Genomic DNA, 23,581 nt, shown 5'->3' with positions numbered 1-23,581 from the left:
CTGGCATTTTTGGCATGAAGTCTTTGCCCATGCCTGTGTACGGAATGGTATTGCCTAGATTTTCTTCTAGGGTTTTTATAGTTTTACATTTTACATTGAAGTCATTAATCCATCTTTAGTTAATTTTTGTATAAGGTGTATGGAAGGGATCCAGTTTCAATTTCCTGCATATGACTAGTCAGTTCTCACAGCACCATTTATTAAATAGAGAATCCTCTCTCCATTGCTTGTTTTTGTCAGATTTGTCAAAGATCAGATTGTTGTAGATGTGTGGTATTATTTCTGAGTTCTCTGTTCTCTTCCATTGGTCTATGTGTCTGTTTTTGTCACCAGTTTCATGCTTTTTTCATTACTGTAGCCTTGTAGTATAGTTTGAAGTTGGGTAGCATGATGCCTCCAACTCTGTTCATTTTGCTTGCGATTGACTTGGCTATTCAGGCTCCTTTTGGTTCCGTATGAATTTTAAATTAGTTTTTTTTCTAATTCTGTGAAGAATGTCAATGGTAGTTTAATGGGAATAGCATTGAATCTATAAATTACTTTGGGCAGTATGGCCATTTTCACAATATTGATTCTTCCTATCTGTGAGCATGGAATGTTTTTCCATTTGTTTGTGTCATCTCTGATTTCCTGAGCATTGGTTTTTAATTCTCCTTGAAGAGGTCCTTTGCTCCCCTTATTAGCTGTATTCCTAGGCATTTTGTTCTCTTTGTAGCAGTTGTGAATGGAAGTTCATTCATTATTTGGATCTCTGCTTGCCTGCAGAAAAGATCATTGATAAAATTCAACATCCCTTCATGGTAAAAATTCTGAATAAACTAGGTATCGAAGGAACATACCTCAAAATAATAGCAGCTGTATATGACAAACCCACAGCCAACATCATACTGAATAGGCAAAAGCTGGAAGCATTCCCCTTGAAAACCAGCACATGACAGGGATGCCGTCTCTCACCACTCCCATTCAACGTAGTATTAGAAGTCCTGGCCAGGGCAATCAGGCAAGAGGAATGAAAAAGGGGTATTCAAATAGGAAGAGAGGAAGTCAAATAATATTTGTTTGCAGATGACATGATTCTGTATCTAGAAAACCCCATCATCTCAGCCCAAAAGCTTCTTAAGCTGATAAGCAACTTCAGCAAAGTCTCAGGATACACAATCAGTGGGCAGTTTCTTAAAATAAGAGAACAGTGTAGTTTTGCTGCATTGTTTGAGTCTTCCTTTCATGAAAGATTTCTTTGTAGCGTGCAAAGCTGTTTGATAGCATTTTACTCACACCAGAACTTCTTTCAAAATTGGAGTCAATCCTCTCAAACCCTGCCACTGCTTTATCAACTAAGTTTGTGTAATATTCTAAATCCTTTGTTATCATTTCTACAATGTTCACAGCATCTTCGCTAGGAGTGTATTTCATCTTAAAACACTTTGTTCACCCGTAAGAAGCAACTCCTCATCCATTCAAGTTTTACCATGGGATTACAGCAATTCAGTCCTATATTCAGGCTCCACTTCCAGTTCTCTTGCTATTTATCCATCACATCTGCAGTTACTTCCTCCACCAAAGTCAAGCCTATCAAAGTCCCCCATGAGGGTTAGAGTCAACTTCATCTAGACACATCAATGTTGATGTGTTGACTTCATCCTATGAATCACAAATGTTCTGAATGGCATCTAGAATGGAAAATCTTGTCTAGAAGGTTTTCAATTTGCTTTGCTCAGTTTCATCAGAGGAATCACTTTCTATGACAGCTATAGCCTTATATAATGTATTTCTTAAATAATAAGACTTGAGACTCTAAATTAATCCTTGATCTCTGGGCTGAAGAATACATGTTATGTTAACAGGCATGAAAACAACATTAATCACTTTGTACAACTCTATCAGAGCTCTTTGGTGATTAGTGGCTTTCTGAATGAGCAGTAATATTTTGAAAGGAATCTTTTCTTGTGAATAGTAGTTCTCAATAGTGGACTTAAAATATTCAGTAAACCATGCTGTAAACAGACATGCTGCCAACAGACATACTGTCATCCAGGTTTATTGTTTCATTTATAGAGCATAGGAAAAGTTGATTTAGCATCATTTTTAAGGAATCTAGCATTTTTGGAATGGTAAATGAGCATTGGCTTCAATTTAAAGTCATCAACTGCACCAGCCCCTAACAAAAGAGTTGGACTGTCTTTTTAAAGTTTGAAGCCAAGCGTTGACTTCTCTTCTCTAGCTGTGAAAGTCCTAGATGACATCTTCTGGTATGAGGCTATTTCATCTACATTGCAAATCTATTGTTTAGTGTAGTCATCTTCATCAATAGCTTCTCCATTAGCATTTGATGCTTCACCTTGCACTTTTATGTTATGGAGATGGTTTCTTTCCTTAAGCCTTATGAACTAACCACAGCCAGTTTCAAACTTCTGCAGCTTCTTCACCTCTGTCAGCCTTCATTGAATTAAAGAGAATTAGAGTCTTGCTCTGGATTAGGATTTGGCTTGAGTAAATATTGTGGCTGGTTTGATCTTCTATCCAGACCACTGAAACTTTCTCCATATCAGCAATAAGACTGTTTCCCTTTCTTATCATTTGTGTGTTCACCAGAGTAGCACTTTTAATTTCCTTCAAGAACTTTTCCTTTGCATTCACAGCTTGGCTAGCTGTTTGGCACAAGAGGCCTAGCTTTTTGATATGTCTTCTTCACTAGCCTTAATCATTGTTAGCTTTTGATTTAAAGTGAGAGATGTGTGACTCTTCCTTTCACTTGAACTCTTAGAGGCCTTTGAAGGGTTACTGATTGGCCTGATTTCAATGTTGTTGAGTCTCAGGAAATAGGGAGGCCCAAGGAGAAGACGACACAGGGGAATGGCGAGTCAGTGGAGCAGTTAGAACACATACTACACTTATGCATTAAGTTCACCATTTTATATGATTGTGGATTGTGGCATTCCAAAACTATTACAACAGTAACATCAAAGCTCAGTGATCACAGATGGCCATAACGGATATAATAATAATGATGAAAAATTTGACATATTGGCAGAATTACCAAAATGTGACACAAAATGAGAACATGTTGGAAAAATGGTGCTGATAGATTTGTGCAATGCAGGGTTGCCATAAATCTTCATTTTGTAAAAAATACAATATCTGTAAAACATGATACACCTTGAGGTATGCCTCTACTGGAATAGACATTATATGGAACCAATTAGAAAGTCCAGATACAGATTCAATTCTATATAAACATAAGGCATACACCTATTATCACAGGAATTCCATTTCAAAACAGTTGAATATGTAGACAAAGTATATAAACAAGAATGTTTCCTTCAAAGCAAAACATGACAATTTCAATATGATAGGATTGGCTAGATAAATTACGACCAGGTATATATTGGGACCCAAGTTCATCATGTAGACATATAATTGTCATTGAAAAGGGTACAAAATATATCATTAGAGTTAAATAACACATTAGGAAATATTTTATATAATACTATGCTTATATATAATATTTTAACAAGGCTTACAGAATATCCTTTGAACCCTCCTGCCACTTTGGGTAGAAAACTGCAAATGCCATTCTTAAGATTATATAGAATCTACAGGGCATACAATTTCCATGGCATACAATTTCCATTCTCATTATCATCTCTTGATTTCATTTATTTTTCTTGTCTGCTGTCTGTTCTTGACTCTTCCCCATCACTACTAGAATAGGCAGCATAACCCTGATTACTTGCTCCAAGAGACTTTGTATGGGAAAATTTATAATAACATTATCCTAAATAACAAAACACCTGGGAAACATTTAAGAGTCCATTGTCAGGAGAATGTCTAAATGAACTGTGGTATCCTTAAACAATGAGCTCCTGTACCATACTGAAAATAGATGAAACTCAGAAACATAATATTAAATGAGAAAAATCACAGAACTAGAGCATTGGATACTATATATATAAAGTTTGAAAGCATACAGTACTAAAAATTTATTTTTTTATTGATACTTACATGTATAGTTAAAATTTAACACGATCCAAGGAATTAAAAACATGAAGTTCAGAAAGCATTTAGCCTTGGTAAAGGAGGAAAAAGGGTAGGATTGGAAAGATGAACATGGGGTGGGTTGGGGGCAGGTTTCAATAATATAATGGTAATATTCTACCTCTTAAACTGAGTAGTGGACACACATGGATCCATTTTTTAAAAAAAATTATCTTGCATATCCTCTTTTGAGGGTCTCTTGTCAGATATTTTGTTGAAATACCTCTGTTTTTTGACACTGAAATATTTGGTTACAAAAGCATTGTTTCACTATCTTCGTTTTTACCAACTCCTTCCCTCGGGGACCTCATCTTCCCTAAGGAAGGCAGGTTCTATAAAGACTTACATTCTGAAAAGAAATTATGGCCCTCCATTAGGAAGCAGAAGAGGGAGCACTTCATTATTGTTTAAAATATTTTTTCTTTCCTTTGCTCATACTCACATGTCCATACACATTCACAGAGTGAAACAGTCTGGGAGGATGTTCACCAAAATATTATCCTCAGTTATCTCAGCATGCTGGTTTTTCATGTGATTACTTTCCTCTTTCTTTATATTTTCAAATTATTCTCTAATAAACATATATACTTCATTTTTAAGGAAGAAAGCTAATTAACCCAGTCTTTGTGGTTAAATTTCAAAGTGGTTTTCAAGGCTTTAAAAATCCTCAGAAGTGTTCATACACATTGTAAAATTCCAGCTTAACTAATCCATGGGTTGTTTTGCCTAATTTAATTTCAGGATGGAACTGGGAGTTTAACTGGAGACTCTTTTTTCATAGAATCTTTATAGTCTCATCGTTGTAATCTCAGTTTTTCACTTTTTACATGCAAACCAGTGAACAGTATTAACTGAACTGAAAGGCAAAATAATTTACATTTGAAAAAAAATCATTTCTCTAACTTGTAGTTAACTTTGTTTAAAGGACACTAGAGACTGTTCAGTTGATCAATATGTATTTATTGAGCATCAACTCATCAACTAGTGGCAGGATCTGTGTTAGATTCTAGTGATGGAGTGGTGAACACGACTAATTGCAGCCTTCAGGGAGCTTATAGTAACCTGCTGGACTCATTGTACAATGTGTTTCATCCACAATTTTATCAGCAGATAATTCTGCTGGAAGATTTTCAGTAATGTGGAATTCCTTCTGTTGCTTTCTAATGCTATTTGTTAACTAATTTTATAGTGTATTTTTATTTTAAAAGGTAAACAATATTATTAATTCATAGAAAATTATTTTTTGTATTGAGCCAAATTTGCCCTTCTTGACTTATAAACCCATCCCCCCTTTGTGGGATAGTTCATGACGGATAGCCTTTCAAATCGTTGAGAAAACTATTATGTGGCTGTAAGGCTTCTCTGGATAGAACACTGCAGATCCTTTCATCATTTCTTCTCTGACATGGTTTCAAAATTATATGCCATCCTGATTGCTTTCCTCTGGAGGCCTTCTACTTTGTTACCCTTTGTTGTTAAAAATAAATTACTCCCAATTTCCTGCTTTCAATGGAGTATCATGACCATAATTGACTCTCTGATGTGTGAGAGTCTGGTATGATCTGAAAGCAATTACCCTGACCTTGAATTCTGCTGTACTGTAGTATCCCTGTGGAAAAACTACGAATTCATACTAAATCTTTATCAGCCCTAGAATATACTTAGGGAGATTTTTCAAAAGTATTAGTTTATTTTCTTATTTGTCTTTTTCTCGATTGTGAAGCATATTTTATAAAGGTAGCACATACAGATGGTCTACAACTCATGATGGCTCAACTTACGAGTTTTCGACTTTGCAATGGTGTGAAAGCAGTGTATGTTCAGTAGAAACTGTACATCATTTTGAATCTTTTCCTAGGCTAGCAATATACCCTATGATAGATACTCTCTCATGATGCTGGGCAGTAGTAGGAAGCCACAACTCCCAGTCAGCCACAAGATCGCAAGGGTAAATAACCAATACTCTGCAATCTGGTACTGTGTTACCAGATGATTTTGCCCAAGTGTAGGCTAATTAAGTGTTCTGAGCACATTTAAGGTAGGCTAGGCTAAGCCATGCTGTTTGGTAGGTTAAGTGTATTAAATGCAGTTTCTACTTACAATATTTTCAACTTACTTTGGGTTTTTTTGTAAAGTTGAGGAGGATCTGTAGCAAAAATAAAATATGATTAATTGTGAATTTCATCATGCAGAATTTCACAGTCTTCTCCAGCAGACTGTGAACTTCTTAAGAGCAAGGATTCTGTCTCATTAGTTTTAAAAAATGTCCAGCATTTAGCACATAATTTATATATATAATATATAACTATGCTGCATATTATATTACATATATAATAGATGCCTAGTAAGTATTTGTTGACCAATTAGTGCCTTTTGTACAAGAAATTAAAATCTTATAAAGTGAAATAAATTCTAATTTTTAGAATATATCAAATAATCAATCATATAGAACCGGACCTACATTTTATCCTAACCTGAAAAGAGCACCTTAGTATATTAGTTAACGGTATTTACAAGGAAAAATACTAGTGTGCTGGATGGCAAGACATTTAACTTTAAATGACAGAAAACCCAAATAGCAATGGCTCAAACTGTAAGAATGTTGTTATTTATGTAAGAAGCCTGGAGAAACTGGCCCTGGGTCTATTTGAGCAGCTCAATGATATCATCAAGGTCCCAGGCTCTTTTTATCCTTCTGTTGCTGTTCTTGTTTTGTTACCTTTTTGATCTGAAGATTCTTGCCTTATGGTCACAAAATGCTTGCCCTAGCTTCAGATATCAAAACTGCATCCAAAGAGAGGAGCCTGGGGATGGCCTTGGCTCTGAAAGTGCCTCCTTATAAACTTCTTCTCTGGGGAAAAATGTTTTTCCACGAGCCTTTAGCAAACTTCCTCTTACATCTAATGGGCCAAAGTTGAGTTATATGGCTGTCTCTAGGAGGCTGGCAAAGGAGTAGAGTCTTGGGAATGACTATTGATTAGTTAACCAACAGTTTATGCCACAACTAGATAATAGATATATATATATATATTACAAAAAGGGCAATGCCTTTACAATTCAGTAATAAATTCAGTCCTTTTAAATTATGAGGACTCTTAAAAATATCACTGATGACATTGAGGTTACATGATTCTATAATTTATTCAAACAGATGAATCATCAGCTGTCAATCACTTTGGAAAGAACTAATGAACCTGATTATCTTTTCTAGTTTTTATAAATTAAACAAGGCCATTTCTTCATCACAAAGCTGTTTTTATTTTTTCTTCTTTTCAGGAGTCCTATCCAAAAAAGAGAAATTACACTATGGAAATTGTACCATCTGCTTCTCTGGATACATTTCCTTCAGAAAATGAGAACTTTCTGTGTGATCTCATGGACACAGCTGTTACAAAGAAACCTTGCTCCTTAGAAATTGCAAGGGCGCCTTCCCCAAGAACTGGTAATATCTCTTACTCATGATTGGCCTGATTCCATTTACTTGTTTGTTTATGTGAAGATGCGTCATTAACATTTTGATTTCCTGCTATGGTATCAAAATGAAAGTTCCCCCAATGTAGTTCCAATAATTATTTTTTTTAATTTTAAAGTGAGCTCAGGTAAGTCAGAGGGTTTTTTATTTGAAGTCTCCTAACTTCCTGGTAAAAGCCCTAATGGACATGGTTCCTGCTATGGTATCAAAATGAAAGTTCCCCCAATGTAGTTCCAATAATTATTTTTTTTAATTTTAAAGTGAGGTCAGGTAAGTCAGAGGGTTTTTTATTTGAAGTCTCCTAACTTCCTGGTAAAAGCCCTAATGGACATGGTAATGCTTTGATAAAGATGCTTGGAAACCTTTTAATAGTAAAAAAAACCTTCCAGGTAAGATACACAGCTTTGGGTCCTTCAGGAGTTCATAGCCAATTTGGTAGCAAGAGTGTTTTTGTATCATTGTCTGCATCCTATCTGTTACCAAGTTATCAAATCTTACTTAGCTGCTTTATATATTTCGTGTCTTTTATGGCATTATCAGATCCATTGTTTTATTTTTTTGCATTACAAACTAGTGAACAAAGCAAGACAAATATTATCCCTGTTGCTGATAAAGAAATTAGAGTTTTAAGAGCAATAGTGGGGCCTATGCTTGAACATGGATTTTTGACTACCATTATAGTTTCTTTCTATTACTTTAAGAAAGAATACAGAGTAATTACATGAAAGCTAGTGAAGGAAGAAATTTTCAAGTGGATGGTCAATATATTTAATGCTGCGAAGGAGTTGTTAGAAAAGTTCTGAAGAGAGGCTTCTTTTTGGTTTGGTAATGCGATTGTAACTTACTTTTCAGTAGTAAATTTTAGAAGTGATGTGGTAAAAGTAGATGTCTGGAAGTTAATAGTGAGACATTGGGAAATGGGAAATAAGACAGTGGGAAAGGGAGTAGAGAGTACAGATAACTCTTCCAAGGAGATGAGAAGAAGAGGTATGATAGTAACATAAGAAAAAAGCAGGTGCAAGAGGGAAATAGCTAGTTTATGTTAGGATAAGTAAGACTTGGTCAAGTTTAGAGGAATTTTCTTGTAGAGCAAGGTATTGAAGATAAAGAATAAAAAGACAGAACAGAATGGGTAGAAGTTAAGACTCAGCTAGTTTAGGGAAACACAGACATTTTTTCCCCAGAGAGTAGAGAGAAGACAGCATAGTTGTAAATGTAGAGAAATTCTGAAATACTTATTTTCAAATGGATTCAATTTCTGGGTAAGATAAAAGGTTATTGGCTAAAAGTAAGAGCTAGACCTTAAGAAGGGTTAAATTAAAATTCAGGCCAGGAGCGATGGCTCATGCATGTATTCTTAGCACTAGCCTATTATAGACACTACCTCATGCCTGTATTCCTAGCCAAGGTGGGTGGATCACTTGATCTCAGGAGTTCAAAACTAGCCTGGGCAACCTGGTGAAACCCCATTGCTGCAAACAATTAAAAACTTAGCTGGACGTGATGGCACATGCCTGTAGTCCCAGCTATTCAGGAGGCTGAGGTGGGAGGATTGCTTGAGTTCGGGAGGTCAAGGCTGCAGTAAACCATGGTCACACCACTGCAACTGCAGCCTGGGTGACACAGTGACACCTTGTCTCTAAATAAATAAGTAAATAAAATTCAGAAAAGCCATTATACATAATAGTCTAGGGAGTGGCTAGGGTGTTAATTAATCATGAACATACAGAAGGAAGATTTTTAAAGTAAGAGCATAGTAATGAAAATAGTAAATTTATTGAGCATTTATTATGTGGCAGATACTGTTCTAAATGCTTTATATGCATTATTCCATATGATTCTTACAATGCTGTGAGGTACTAATATCATTCTCATTTTACAGATAAGGAAACTGAGACATTGAAACACTAGCTGGCCTCACAAGGTTACATGTTAATGAGGAGTGGATTTGGTACTTGACCTTGAGTTATCTAACTTGTGCTCTTAAACACTATACTATAGTGCTGCATTGCATTAGGGGATGAGGTGGGGTAGATATTGGGAATCAAGTACTGAAACCTTCCAAGACATGTAGAGATATGACTGAAGGTCCACATATGATAGCAATAAAATTAGAAAAAGACTGTTTTAATAGAATAGGGTAAACTTCAGATGAGCATCAGATTTTGGATGAAGGCCAATAATAGAAAGTTATCCACAGCAGTCATGGAGAATGAAAACAATGCTGACCCCAGGCTATGGAAGTTGACAAGAATGAGGACTTTTCCATAAGAGAGATAATGAGGGAAATAGCATATTCGGGGGGAAAGCTTCATTAAAATAGGAAAATGCAGGAATAGATGTGCAAAATGTGAAAGAGCTTTAATTGGGGCACAGAGGGTAGGGAAATATCAGGGGTGATAGAGGAAAGAATGCAGAATTGAAGACAGCTATGTATTAAGTAGTCAGAAACTAATGAAGTTCTTATGCATACTAGGGCACAGTTCTGAATGCTGAAGATACAAGGATGAAAACAACATGGACACAGATAACAAGGCTGATCAGGTTGAGGTCAACTCTTGCTGAAAACAAATAAAAATGCTGGATACAATATAGAAAAGAAAAAAACTTCTTAAAAGTATCAAAAACCTGATATGAAAGTTACATAAATTGAATCACATCTAAATTAGGAATTTCTTTTTATCAGTTGGTTAGTAAGAAATCAGGCCAAAACATTGGTGAGGGTAGGAAATAAATGATGCACTAAAGCCACCTTTGTCCTGGGTGGACTTACTGAACCTGCTAATGAACTTCAGTGCTCAAGGCTTTTGTGGCTTTGGATACAGAAAACACTCAGGGACTGTAATATTAAATCCTTCCTCCATAGAACTAGGATTCTAAGTGCTACACCCTCAGAGGAATCAGAGGTAATCTTGTATTCCCCACGCCAAGGAGACTGCAAGGAAGGATGATTTGTTGTGAGCAGAACAAGGCAGGTCAAGGGGTGGGAAATTCCTGAAGAGTTATTACTACGAACGAGCCCTCACAGATTGCCACCCAAAATTCGTATCACCTAGGTGGTCCAAAAAATGTCAATTCATGCATTTAAAGTCATACCCTCAGGTATCAAGTGGAAGAAAATGTAATCCCTCTGGAGAAAAATATACTCTCCTCCATGGCCCCAAATAATTTCTATAATACCTTTGCTATTATTAAAATTAGCAGTTTCTAATAATTAAGCCTATAGGGAAAGAAACCCCAAAAAGAACCAGCAAAAACAAGGAAGAGCCGATCCACACCTTAAATGCTTTCAAATATTGAAATTAGTAGATGTAGACTATAAAATGACTGTGGCATTATAAAGAAAGAGTGAGCCTGAAGATATTTTTTGGGACTAGAAACTAAAAAAAATTTAAAAAAAATTTAAAAAAAATTGACCTAGCCTATTGGAGAGGAAAAAAAAACTTTTAGAAATGAAAAAAAATCCAGTTACTTACACACACACACAGTTTAAAACTCAATGGATGAGTAGAACAGCAGAAGAGATTCAGCTGAAGAGAGATACAGTGAACTGGAAATTTTAGGCCACAAGAAATTTTTTGGAATGTTGCACAGAGACAAAAATATGGAAAATATGAAAGAGAAGCTGAGAGACTTGAAAGATATACTGCAAAGTTTTCCCATGTCTAATCAAAGTTCCAGAGTAGAAGAAAGAGAGAATGTGACAAACATAATATATTTGAGGAGATAATTTTTCAAAAAGCATGGTATTATCCTTGAGCTCAAAGAGAGACAGACAAGTGAAGAGTTAAATTCAATTGAGTACAATAATTGCTAAGATAATGTTTCACAGAGTGTTCTTTGGAAACAGAAATGGGGGGCATTTACCCTTACCTGGAGCTTGAGGAAGACATAAAGGAGATGATGCCTATATCAGTTATCTATTGTTATTAACAGGCCACCCCAAAAGGAACTGACATCAGTCATTTATTTTGCTTACAAATCTGCAAGTTTGACAAGGCTAGTCAGAGATTGCTTATCTGTGTCACATCTTATGATCTTGGGCTGTTCAACTGGGGAATAGGGGAACACTTTTAAGATGGGCAACTCACATGGCTGGCAAGTTACTGTTGGTTGTGTACCAGTAACTTGGCTAAGGCAATGAACTGGAGGCCTTTTTTTTGCTCTCCATGCACTGCTTAGGTTTCCTCCTGACATACTGGCTGGATTCTGAGAGCAAGCATCCCCAAAGAACTAAGAGGAAGCTGCATCATTTGTATTATCTCCTTGTTCTGAAGACTTGAAATGTGCAGGGTACCGGCATGGTCGGGTTCTGGTGAGGGCTCTCTTCCTGGCTTGTGGAAGGCTGTCACCACCCGGCTTACCGAATCTCTTCTTTGTATATGCACAGAGAGAGAGAGGGAATGAGTCTTAGATTTTTGCCACAGACCTAGTAAAAGATTGCAGAGAGAGAAGCTTGTTTCAGCTTCCAGTTAGATTTTCTTTCCTTTAAGCTTTCACCAACACCTTTCTTACAGCTTTTAAGGCTTCCACAAATCCATCCATTCCTTGGCCCTTTTGGCTTGACAGGCACTGGCTTTGGAGCTCTACCAGCTTCTTCTGCTGCCCAATCTCAGTGCTAATGACACATAATTTAAGTTTTTGTTTTGGCAGCATCCCATATCCAACTATCAAAATCTATCCTGGTTATTGTCGCTGCATAACAAACCATTCCAAAACTTAGTGGGTGAAAACAACAGTCATTTGTTTTGCTTTTAAATCTGCAATTTGGGGAGGGCTTGGCTGGGGTAGCTTGTGTCTGTTCCATGTGGTGTCAGCTGGGGAAGCTTAACTAGGGTCTGGAGGTTTTATTCTCAAGATGCGTACTCATGCCGCTGGCATGGCCTACTTGGACTTTCTCATGGTCTGTGATGGGATTCTAAGCAAACATTCTAAGAGAATGAAATCTCAGAAAGCAACATCACTTCCTTTGTAGTCAAGAGCCTGCCTGCATATAAGTGAAGGGAATTTAATTCTTGCCTCCCCTTGATGAAGGAGTGTTAACTAAAGTCACATTATAAGAAGATATTCTTGCAGCCTTTTTCAGAAAATAGAAACTCCTACAATGCCCAAGTTTGTTGTTGTTGTTAAAATTGGGTAAAGACTTAGTTTGCATGGATATATAATTTTCCCCAATTGTGTTTGATCACTTGGGTTTGGTATAGAAGAAGCCAGTTTGCTCAGTTGACCCAGGCTTAATTCATAATAATTGATAGTCTTTGAGCTGTGATCATGAATTCTTAGGTAAAGGAGTCCAAATTTTAAAGGGAAATTTTGTGGTTTTTAAAAAATGATTAGAATTGGGGTGAATATAGATCAAAACAGTTTCTATGCAATTTTATATGAAACCTTAGCCACTCAGCCCCACAGAATTGCCGTATAGCAGGTAGAGGAGAGCATCAACATAACTGTCATTTCTTTTCTGGTTAGGTAAGGAAATAGTTTGCATTTTTTTCTCTGTTGATTCTATTAACCCATAGTTTAGGTTTTGCATCAATCCTATTAATTCTAAGTCTCTCAACTGCTATGACTAGTCCCTTATGACTCATACCTAGCTTTGCATTCTCCCCTTAGGGCCAACTAACTGATCTGGTGAACTCAGGGAAGTTACTGACCTCTTTTGGAGTTACTGATGTATTCCCTTTGTTACTAAATTCTTTATTGACTAAAGGTAGAATTTGTAAATGTGGAGACATTTCTTGATGCACGGGAGTCTTTTAGAGACCCTCAAATTGATCTTGGTGGGTAAGTACCCACCAAGTTCCTGATCCAGTCAATAAGCACTTATTGATTACCTCTGATGTTCTAGGCATTGTGCTAAATGTTGCATAAGGAACCTAGCAAAAGGTATAAGTACTGACCTTTAGGAGCTTAGAATGTATTAAAATTAAGGATAATAAGGGCAATAAGCAAGATAAGCATAGGGTGCTCTGGGAGAGTAGAAGGGGAGGAATGTAAATGAAGGAAGGCTTATGGGAGGAGGTGCTACATGATTTGCTGGCCTCAAGAAGGAGTTAGAAAGATGAATGAGGTATGGCACTCCAGGCAAGGGGCAGTGTGTGCAGAGATGCAGAGGGAGTGAAAGAACAGAGTACATTCAGAGACTATGCCCACTTGGCATAGTTAGTGCATAGAATGATACTAGCATAAAATGCATAAAGAACAAGGAGTGACATTCAGAAGTTTGCATTTCATCTGACAGCAGAAGTGAACATGGCATGATCAGGTTTCTGTTTTAGAATGATCCCTCTGGAAGCAACGTGGAGTATAGATTGGAGAGAGATGAGGTTGAAAGCAGGAAGATTCATTAGCGAATCAGTGTGTACACTTAGCAAGAAATGACAGTGGCCAGAACAAAGACAATCCCAGCAGAGAAGGGCAAGGGGAAACAAAGCTGAGAGGCAAGTAGGAGTAAAGCTCATCCCTCTCACCTTGAAAATGCTGACACTTGGACAATAAGTAGCTAAGGAAATTTGAGAATTATACTTCAGGAAATGCATTCTATAGCTTTAAGTTAGCTGTGTTAGGTAACATGGCTTAGGTTTACAGACCAAATGGGCCTTACTACTCTATACAAGAACTGCATGAAGAAGATTTCCTAGAGAGATGGGGCAGGTGGGGGTGGGAGTGGGGGGAGAGAGAGAGAGAGAGAGAGAAAGATTGAGCGGTGACCAAGTCTTAAGAGGGACTGTTATAGACTGAATTGTGTCCCCCCCTCACATTATCCCCCCAAAAAGAAAGGTTGGAATCCTAACCTATAGCACTTTAGAATATGATCTTATTTGGGGAATTTGGATATAGAGTCTTTGTAAAGATAATCAAGTTAAAATAAAGCCATTAAGTGGACCCTAATCCAGTGTGACCAGTATCCTTATTTAAGGGAAATTTAGACCCAGAGACAGGCACCTGTAGAGGGAAGACAATGTGAAGATATACCAGGAAAAGGCAGCCATTCACAAGCCAAGGAGGCCTGGGACAGATCCTTCCCTCACAGCCCACAGAAGGAACCATCCCTGCCACCTTGAGTTTGGACTTCTGTCCTTGAAAGCTGTGACACAATACATTTCTATTGTTTAAGCCACCCAGTTACTAGTGTAGTCGGCCATCTGTATCTGTGAGTTCCACATCCATGGATTCAACCAACTACAAATTAAAAATATGTCAGAAGCAAAAATGGATGGTTCGGTCTGTACTGAACATGTACAGACTTATTTTCTTGTCGTCATTGTCGAAACAAAATATCATATAATAACTATTTATGTAGCATTTCATTGCATTAGGTATTGCAAGTAATCTAAAGATGGTCTAAAGTATCCAGGAGGAGGTGCATAAGTTATATGTAAACACTACATCATTTTATAGAAGAGACTTAAATATCCACGGATTTGGGTATCCTCAAATACCCAATCCTCCTCGATTGGGAGTCTGGGAACCAATTCCCCTTGGACACTGAGGGATGGCTCTAGTTTGTTAAAGCACCCCTAGGTAACTAATATAGGGATTAAAACTGAGCACGCAAATTCAATACATAATAGGGAGAGGCAATTGAGGATGCCTGGACCACAGTACAGAGCACAACCTGCCTGGCTTGCATCTCTCAGAGGCTGAGCAGCTAAGGGTTGGTTGTGACTGGACACATTGTATATTCACAGTATACATTTGCTCCGAAAATCAAAGTTAACTTTCCTTTCTGTGGTCTCTTGTATTAAAAACTAGAAGGGCTAGTACAAAATAAATCTAATCCTGACCACAGGAAAAAATTATCGGATCTACTAGTTTAATTTAAATAAAATCAGTGTAGTAGTAGATCTGTGTTCAGCAAGATTTTACGATTCAACCAGAAAATGAAGGATACTCTTTCTAAGGAGCATTTTACTAATGCCTCATGACTACGGATTTCACATGAAGTAAAGAATGAGATTGCTCTAGTACTGGACTTATTAAATAAAGACCAACAGTAGTCTAGCACTTGCTTGGTGAATTTGCTAAGAGTCATGTTTATGCAGCCACTATGGAATCCTATTTATTTCCTTTATAGCATCAAGCAAAGGACCTTGTGTAATTATGGTGGTGACTCACTTGCATAAATGAATGAATAATTGAATGAATGAATGAATGGATGGATATTATGTTTAAAAGAAAATGGCTGTAATGGCAGTAAAATCCCTTATGAAATAGCCAGGTGTCATCAAATACAATGTTTTCTTGTCTCCTTTTCAATTAATTTTAACCTTCCTAGGGCAATATTTCCATTTTAAGGTAACTAGGCAACCATTATTTTGAATCACTTAGTACAGGCTTTGTGTACTATGGATGCCCAATAAATCCATTTTGATTAATGAGCAATTTACAAAAACACCAGTAAAGACTGCTTCCAATCGTGTTGAAAGAGAATAGATGATCTCTAATAAAAAAGGACACATTCAACAGCTGCATGCCAAGATAGTGTGGGTCTTAGTTACCTCTGTTCAATTTGCTAATGTGCTTACTGGACTGTGGTCAACCTGAAATGAAAATGCCATCTGGTGAATAATGCACACTCTACTGTACCTTCTGCAATATCTGAAATAGGTAGGAGTGTGAGGGTGATTCTATAACTTGTTTATACCTAAATATTTTTTGAATGGTGAAACTTCCTTTATTCTAATGCCAAAATTTTGAAATTAAATGAATTCAGACTGGATTAGAACAAATGTTTATCTGTGCTGAGCAAGTGGGTAGTGTCAACATGATTTCTGTGGGTATATTTAACTCATTTAAGAGAGCAAACGATTTTTGAGCCCCATGGAAACATTCTTTTACATACAAATACTGGCCTTGCTGATAGGAACCATTTTTATCAAACAGTAATTATTGATTTGGCATTTGCTCTGTGCTCAGTGCTGTCTTAGCCATTTATTAAAGCAGATATCTACATGATGAATTTGTAAACCAGTGCTAGTTCATGGATGGGCAAAGAGAGAAAACAAGGGAAGCAGTACCTGAAGGGAAATCCTAGTACATTACCTGCCTCCTTCATCCATATGGACAGTTTACCAATTAAAAAATATAATCATCTCAATTTGTTCAACTTAGTGGAAATGTGTTGCAGTTGGAAAACAACATTATAGACTGCACACACACACACACACACACACACACACACACACACTTTTTCTCCCCTGAAATCAATTTTATTTGCACAGTGTGTGAATAACATGAATTGTAGACATAAGATTTCCAAAAATACAGTGAACTCCTGCTAAGTTGATGATTTGATGATGTGGGAATAAAGGCTCTTTATGATGTCATGCATGCTATCCTATGCAACAGAATTTCTCCTATAATGTCAGTGTATGTATAATAACAAGGTAAACGTTCATTAATTCCTAAGTTCATGCTCATCAAAGTAGAGTGGACTCTCCACACTGCTTCACATTCCACTCTTGTTCTGTGTTGCTTTCCTCAATCCTCAGATACTTTCCCTCCATTTTCTCTCCTTCTCAGCAGATGGTCTCATATTTTAATTCATAAAGAAAATAGAAGTTATCACATGGAACTTTGTTAACTTCCTTACGTGTTTAAATGCAACTGCCCTGTAACCTTCATCTTGCTCCTCCCTCCTGTTAAGATAGAGGGGATTTTCCTCCTCCTGCCCAAAGTTGGCTCGATCTTCTATGCACCAGGTCTTTTCCTTGTCAGGAATTTGACCCCTGCATTCAGTCTTTCTCTCCTCTATATTTTTAATTGTCCACCCCCTTTTTTTTGAGATGGAGTCTCGCTCTGTCGCCCAGGTTGGAGTGCAGTGGCGTGATCTCCGCTCGCTGCAAGCTCCGCCTCTCAGGTTCACACCATTCTCCTGCCTCAGCCTCCCGAGTGGCTGGAATTACAGGCACCCTCCATCATGCCTGGCTAATTTTTTTTGTATTTTTAGTAGAGATGGGGTTTCTCCATGTTAGCTGGGATGGTCTCGATCTCCTTACCTTGTGATCCACCTGCCTCGGCCTCCCAAACTGAATTGTCCTTTTTTACTTCATTGTGCACATCAACAATTAAATCTACTCAGGTCTTTATCATTTGAAAAGCAATAACAAACCACAAGAACAGCTAACAGCAAAAACAACTAAACAACAAATGAAAAGTTCCTTGATCCCACTTGACGACTCAGCTACTGTTCTCTCTTTATTCCCGTGCTCTCAATATGTACATTTTCCTTCTTTGTTTTCACTTCTCAGCCCACTTTAGTCAGGTGTCTATTCCCCATTACTCTGTGGAAATGTGCTTTCTAAAGTTACTAATGACCTTGATGTCACAAAATCAAAAAGGGTATTTCTCGATCCTCACTTTTTCTTAACCTCTCAGAAGCACAGGTTGGCGACCTCTCCATCTGGAGACCTTTCTTCCCTTTGCTGTCTAAAGTAGATTTTCATCTTATTATGGTGTTCCTTCTCCTTCTCTGTTGTAACAGCTGACATTTTTCTTCATGACTCTAAAAGTTGAGAGCTCCTCAAGGCTCATAAAAAGTCCTCTTTATTCTTTTTACTTTTTTCTCTCTATAAATTATCTCATCTATAGTATCACTTCTGTTACAATCAACATGCTGAAGACTCCCAAATACTTATCTCCAGGCTAGACCACTTCTCTTAACTCCAGGCCCATCTATCAATCCACCTAATATCTTCACTTGTATATCTACTTAATATCATCTACTTAATATATTTACTTGTATATCTCCAAGGGCACCTCAATCTTAGCATATCTAGAACTAAACTCCCACATCTTTCCCCCCAAACCTTTTCTTCATGCTGAATTTTTCATCTCAGCAAACGATTTAATTATTCATCCAGCTGCAGGAACCTGAGGGTCATTCTTGCCAGTTCCCTCTCTATCAATTCCTCATATTCAAATAAGTGCCAGGTCTTGTGACTTTTAACTGGAACAAATAGTAGGATGAGGGCAATTATGTAACTTTCTATCCCTAACTATCTCTCAAATCCATCTGCCTCTCTTTATTTCTGTCACCACCAATAACTGTCCTGGACTATTACAATAGTCTCCTAAAGTCCTGTTTCCCTTTTAACACTTCCTTAGCTGTGTCTCAGAGATTCTGTAGATTGTATCTTTTTTGTAGAAATGTGAATTTATTATTCACATTGCAGTCAAAGTAATCTTAAAATCACAAATCTGATTGCATCCCCCTCCTTAAGCTTCTACAATAACCTTGCATCTATTAAAGATACAGACTGTTAACTACTGTTTTTGCTTATACATTGTAATATTTAAATTTAGATTATCCTGGCTAGTGTGCAGTTGAAACCTTGACCAGAGTTATTTTCAATGCTCCCGAAAGAGGCAATATTGTCTGCAAACAAGGATAGTGTGACTTCCTCTATTTCTGTTTGAATGCCCTTTATTTCTATCTCTGACTTGATTCATCTGGCCAGGACTTCCAATACTATGTGAAATAGGAGCCGTGAGAGACGGCATTCTATCTTGTGCCAGTTTTCAAGGGGAATGCTTCCAGCTTTTACCCATTCAGTATGATGTTGGCTGTGGGTTTGTCATATATGGCTCTTATTATTTTGAGGTCTGTGCCTTCAATACCTAGTTTATTGAGAGGTTTTGTGTTGAATTTTATTGAAAGCCTTTTCTGCATCTATTGAGATAATCATGTGTTTTTTGTTTTTAGTTCTGTTTATGTGATGAATCACATTTATTGATTTGTGTATGTTGAACCTACCTTGCATTGCAGGGATGAAGCTTACTTGATTGTGGTGGATTAGCTTTTTGATCTGTTACTGGATTCAGTTTGCAAGTGTTTTGTTGAGGATTTTTGCATCAATGTTAATCAAGGATATTGATAATCAAGGATATTTTCTGTTTTTGTTGTGTTTGTGGCAGGTTTTAGTCTCAGGATGATGCTGGCCTCATAGGATGAAGGGGGAAGGAGTCCCTTCTCAATTTTTTGAAATAGTTTCAGTAGAAATGGTACCAGATCTTCTTTGTATATCTGGTAGAATTTGGCTGTGAATCAGTCTAGTCCTGGGATTTTTTGGTTGTTATGCTATTTATTACTAATTCAATTTTGGAACTTGTTATTGGGCTGTTTAGGGAATCACTTCCTTCCTGGTTTAGTCTTGGAAGAGTGTATGTGTCCAGAAATTCATCCATCTCTTCTAGATTTTCTTGTTTATGTGCATGGAAGTGTTCATAGTTGTCTCTCATGGTTATTTGCTTTTCTTTGGGATCAGTGGTAACATCCCCTTTGTCATTTCTGATTGTGTTTTTTAGACCTTCTCTCTTTTTTTTTTTGAGACGGAGTCTCGCCCTGTTGCCCAAGCTGGAGCGCAGTGGCGCGATCTCGGCTCACTGCAAGCTCCACCTTCTGGGTTCACGCCATTCTCCTGCCTCAGCCTCCCTAGTAGCTGGGACCACAGGCGCCCACCACCACGCCCGGCTAATATTTTGTATTTTTAGTAGAGACGGGGTTTCACCGTGTTAGCCAGGATGGTCTCGATCTCCTGACCTCGTGATCCGCCTGCCTTGGCCTCCCAAAGTGCTGGGATTACAGGTGTGAGCCACCGTGCCAAGCCAACCTTCTCTCTTTTCTTCTTTATTGGTTTAACTAGTAGCCTGTCTTATTAATTTTTTAAAAAAATCATCTCCTGGATTTGTTGATCTTTTGAACAGTTTTTCATGTCTTGATATCCTTCATTTCAGCCCTGATTTCAGTTATTTCTTGTCTTCTGCTAGCTTTGGGGTTGCTCCTGGTTCTCTATTTCTTTTAGTTGTGATGTTAGGTTGTTAATTTGAGATCTTTCTAAATTTTTGATGTGGGCATTTAGTGCTATAAATTTCCCTCTTAACACTGCCTCAGCTCTTTTCCAGAGATGCTGGTATGTTGTATCTTTGTTCTCATTAGTTTCAAAGAATGCCTTGATTTCTGCCTTAATTTTATTAGTTATCCAAAAGTCATTCAGGAGCAGATTGTTTAATTTCCATGTAATTGCATGGTTTTGAGTTTATTTTTTTAGCCTTGGAGCTAGAGGCCGTAATCCTTAGCAAACTAACACAGGAACAGAAAACCAAATACTGCATGTTCCCACTTAAAATTGGGTGATAAATGATGAGAAGTCATGGACACCAGGAAGGAAACAACAGACCCTGCAGCCTACTGTGGGTGGAGGGTGGGAAGAGGGCGAGGATCAGAATAAATAACTATTGGCTACTAGGTTTAGTACCTGAGTGATTAAATAATCTGTACAACAAACCCTTGTGACATGAGTTTACCTATATAACAAACCTGAAAATGTACCCTTGAGCCTAAAATAAAAATTTTAAAAGAGGCAATATCATTATAGCTCATGGAACTCACAATTGTGTAATTTCAGTGCATACTAACGATGCAGCTCTTACTTCATGGAATCACTCCATAACTTTGCTCTATTTAGCAGCTGCTGCATACAACATTAATTTGGAAATAGTGTTATACTGAAAATATAATCTTATAGAAATCTTACATAATGCTTGTAGTCTCATATTTAACACCTATTCACCCTACCTGCATTTTCTAGACTTGTCAGATATATCTACTGCAGACTTACTAATTCATTCTCTATTCATTTAATATTATATGACGACTACTAGTTCTGTCTTTATGTAGTCCTAGACTCTAAGTAATATTAACACAACTACCTGACATACAATACGGTCATACTGTATGTTTAAAAAGTAACCATTTTACATTGATTATATTGTATTCTAGATTTTATCTAATAGATTACATTTTATGTTTATATTAGAATACACAAATTCAAGAAGCTCATAATAGTTTTTCGGCTGGCCTTTCAGAGGCAATTTATTTAAAAAAATGGAAAAGGGAAAAGTAGGTTATTCTTAGGTATTATTTTGGGGTATTAACAGATGAGGTTTGAATAATTTAGAAAAATGGAGAATTAAAAGTAATTTTGTTATTTAATCTCAGTCAAGAATTAATGTACAAAATATATCCACATCTATGATTTCATCACTTTTATCATCAGATGTCATATTGCAGTTGTGGAAACTAAAACAGAATAGGGGAATAGTTTGTTGAAGGAGATAAGAATTCAGAAGCAATAAAAAATTAATTTTCAGAAAATTCTGGTTATATTTCTCATTTGGTCTGCCACAGTGTATTCTCAATATGACTTTCCAGCACAAACAAATGTACATAATTACCTATTTATTTAATATTATTCATATAGTATAATGTATATTTTAAACAATTTTTGAAATTACAAAAATATTATAGTCATGTTACAGAAGAGAGAAAGAGCAAGAAATAAAGTCACTCAGAATGCTGCTAATTTAATACACTGTGATGTGTTGCTGTTCCTCAATTTAAGATTTCTTTTGTTCTTTTTTCCATACTTACAATATCTGTCCCTTTTTTCAACTTAAAATAAGTATTTTCCTTTTTGATGTAAATTTTATAGTGCTTAGTTTTGAGTCGCATACAATATTCTTATGTAAATAAACTATTAATCATTAAAAAAAAAAGAATTCAGAAGCAAATCTGGCATTGAGAAATCACTGTAGTTCTCAGCGCATTATTCAAATTAATTCAGTGTTGCCTTTTACGATTCAGAACCATCTCTTTTCATAAAATCATTCAATCATTAATCCATCTATCCACCAATTCATTTGTTCCACAAACATTTATTGAGGACATTTTATTTTCCAGGTCAAATAGGTATGTAAGACACAAAGACAAAGAAGACATATTAAACATAGGGTAACAGAGAGTCTTTATCTGCAATACTTGGCAAAATAATAGCTTAACGCACTCTGGATACTGGGATTCAAAGACTATTATTACATCCATAGCTGTATATTTAGCTATGAAATTTGGTCAGTCTCATTCTCTGTGGAAGAACCTATTCTGTTTATATGCAGAATTCAGAGAAAAACTGCAGGTGCCATTTAATCACATAGGTTTTGTATGCTTTTCATTGCCATAGAATCTTTCAATTTATTACCAGATAATCATCTAGTGTTTTCTGTGTTTTTCACCTGTGCATAAAGGCAATAAAAAGAGAATAATGAAATGCTAAAAGCTATGCTGTAAACAAGTCGAGAGCAGTGGATCAGCTAAGCACTCCATTCCTTTTGAAAGTAACTGACCTTTAGTCTCAGGCATCTATGAGGATGCTGGATTATCATTTCAACTGAAGCACACTTTGTTTACTGTAACTAACTGTGTAAAAGTGATTTGTCTACGTCTTGAGATACGGTGACATACCTTTCTGAAGGTATGAGCTGACTTAAAATGCCTACCTTCTAATTAATTATTTCCCTTAGGAAATGCTGTTGGTTTGTATTGTTACTTTAAAATTTTTAGCATAGCTACTAATATAATGCTTCTTTTCTCTTCTAGTAGCTTTAAAAATATATATTCTCATTATAAAATTGAATAAATTTTTACTAATTTTGTTCAATGGGTAGAAAGTAAAAAGAATAAAAAGTACTTTCCCCACATCATACTTATCGCAGCAACTAGTGTTAATATTCTGATGTATTTTCTTTTTTTGCTGTGCATAGTTTCTACATCAATGTGAACATTTGGTATATATACATTTGTGAGTACTTTTGTTTTTTTTTTTTTGAGATGGAGTCTTGCTCTGTTACCCAGGCTGGAGTGCAATGGCGCGATCTCCACTCACTGCAACCTCCGCCTCCTGGGTTCAAGTGATTTTCCTGCCTCAGCCTCATTAGTAGCTGGGATTATAGGTGTCTACCACCATACCTAGCTAACTTTTGTATTTTTAGTAGAGTTGGGGTTTCTCCATGTTGGTTAGACTGGTCTCGAACTCCTGATCTGATGATATGCCCACCTCGCCTCCCAAAGCTCTGGGATTACATTTGTACTGTATTCATTTTTAAATTAATTTAAACATTTTTCTTATTATAGAAGTATAACAGCTTTGTTATTATGGCAAGATCTGTCAAGTTTTTGTTAAAGCAACTCTTACCCTATTTTCTCCTGCCCAATGTTCCAAAACAATAATGAAAGAT

At 36.7% G+C, this 23,581-nt stretch overlaps 1 protein-coding gene across 3 annotated transcripts in view; it reads left to right on the top strand.

Annotated features, from left to right (window-relative positions):
- ANKS1B (ankyrin repeat and sterile alpha motif domain containing 1B) overlaps positions 1–23,581 on the top strand; it is a 1,301,363-nt gene that overhangs the window by 482,856 nt on the left and 794,926 nt on the right. For all 3 annotated transcript variants that reach the window (XM_011934483.1, XM_011934476.1, XM_011934469.1), the window contains exon 10: positions 7,312–7,477. In XM_011934483.1, the coding sequence (XP_011789873.1) occupies positions 7,312–7,477 (166 nt within the window). The remainder of the gene's footprint in view (positions 1–7,311; positions 7,478–23,581) is intronic.

Source organism: Colobus angolensis, unplaced genomic scaffold (assembly GCF_000951035.1).
Source record: "Colobus angolensis palliatus isolate OR3802 unplaced genomic scaffold, Cang.pa_1.0 Scaffold10, whole genome shotgun sequence".
In the NCBI taxonomy this organism is placed as follows: Eukaryota; Metazoa; Chordata; class Mammalia; order Primates; family Cercopithecidae; genus Colobus; species Colobus angolensis.
The sequence above is the reverse complement of the archived record's forward strand: the minus strand, read 5'-3'. Positions and strand labels throughout refer to the sequence as shown.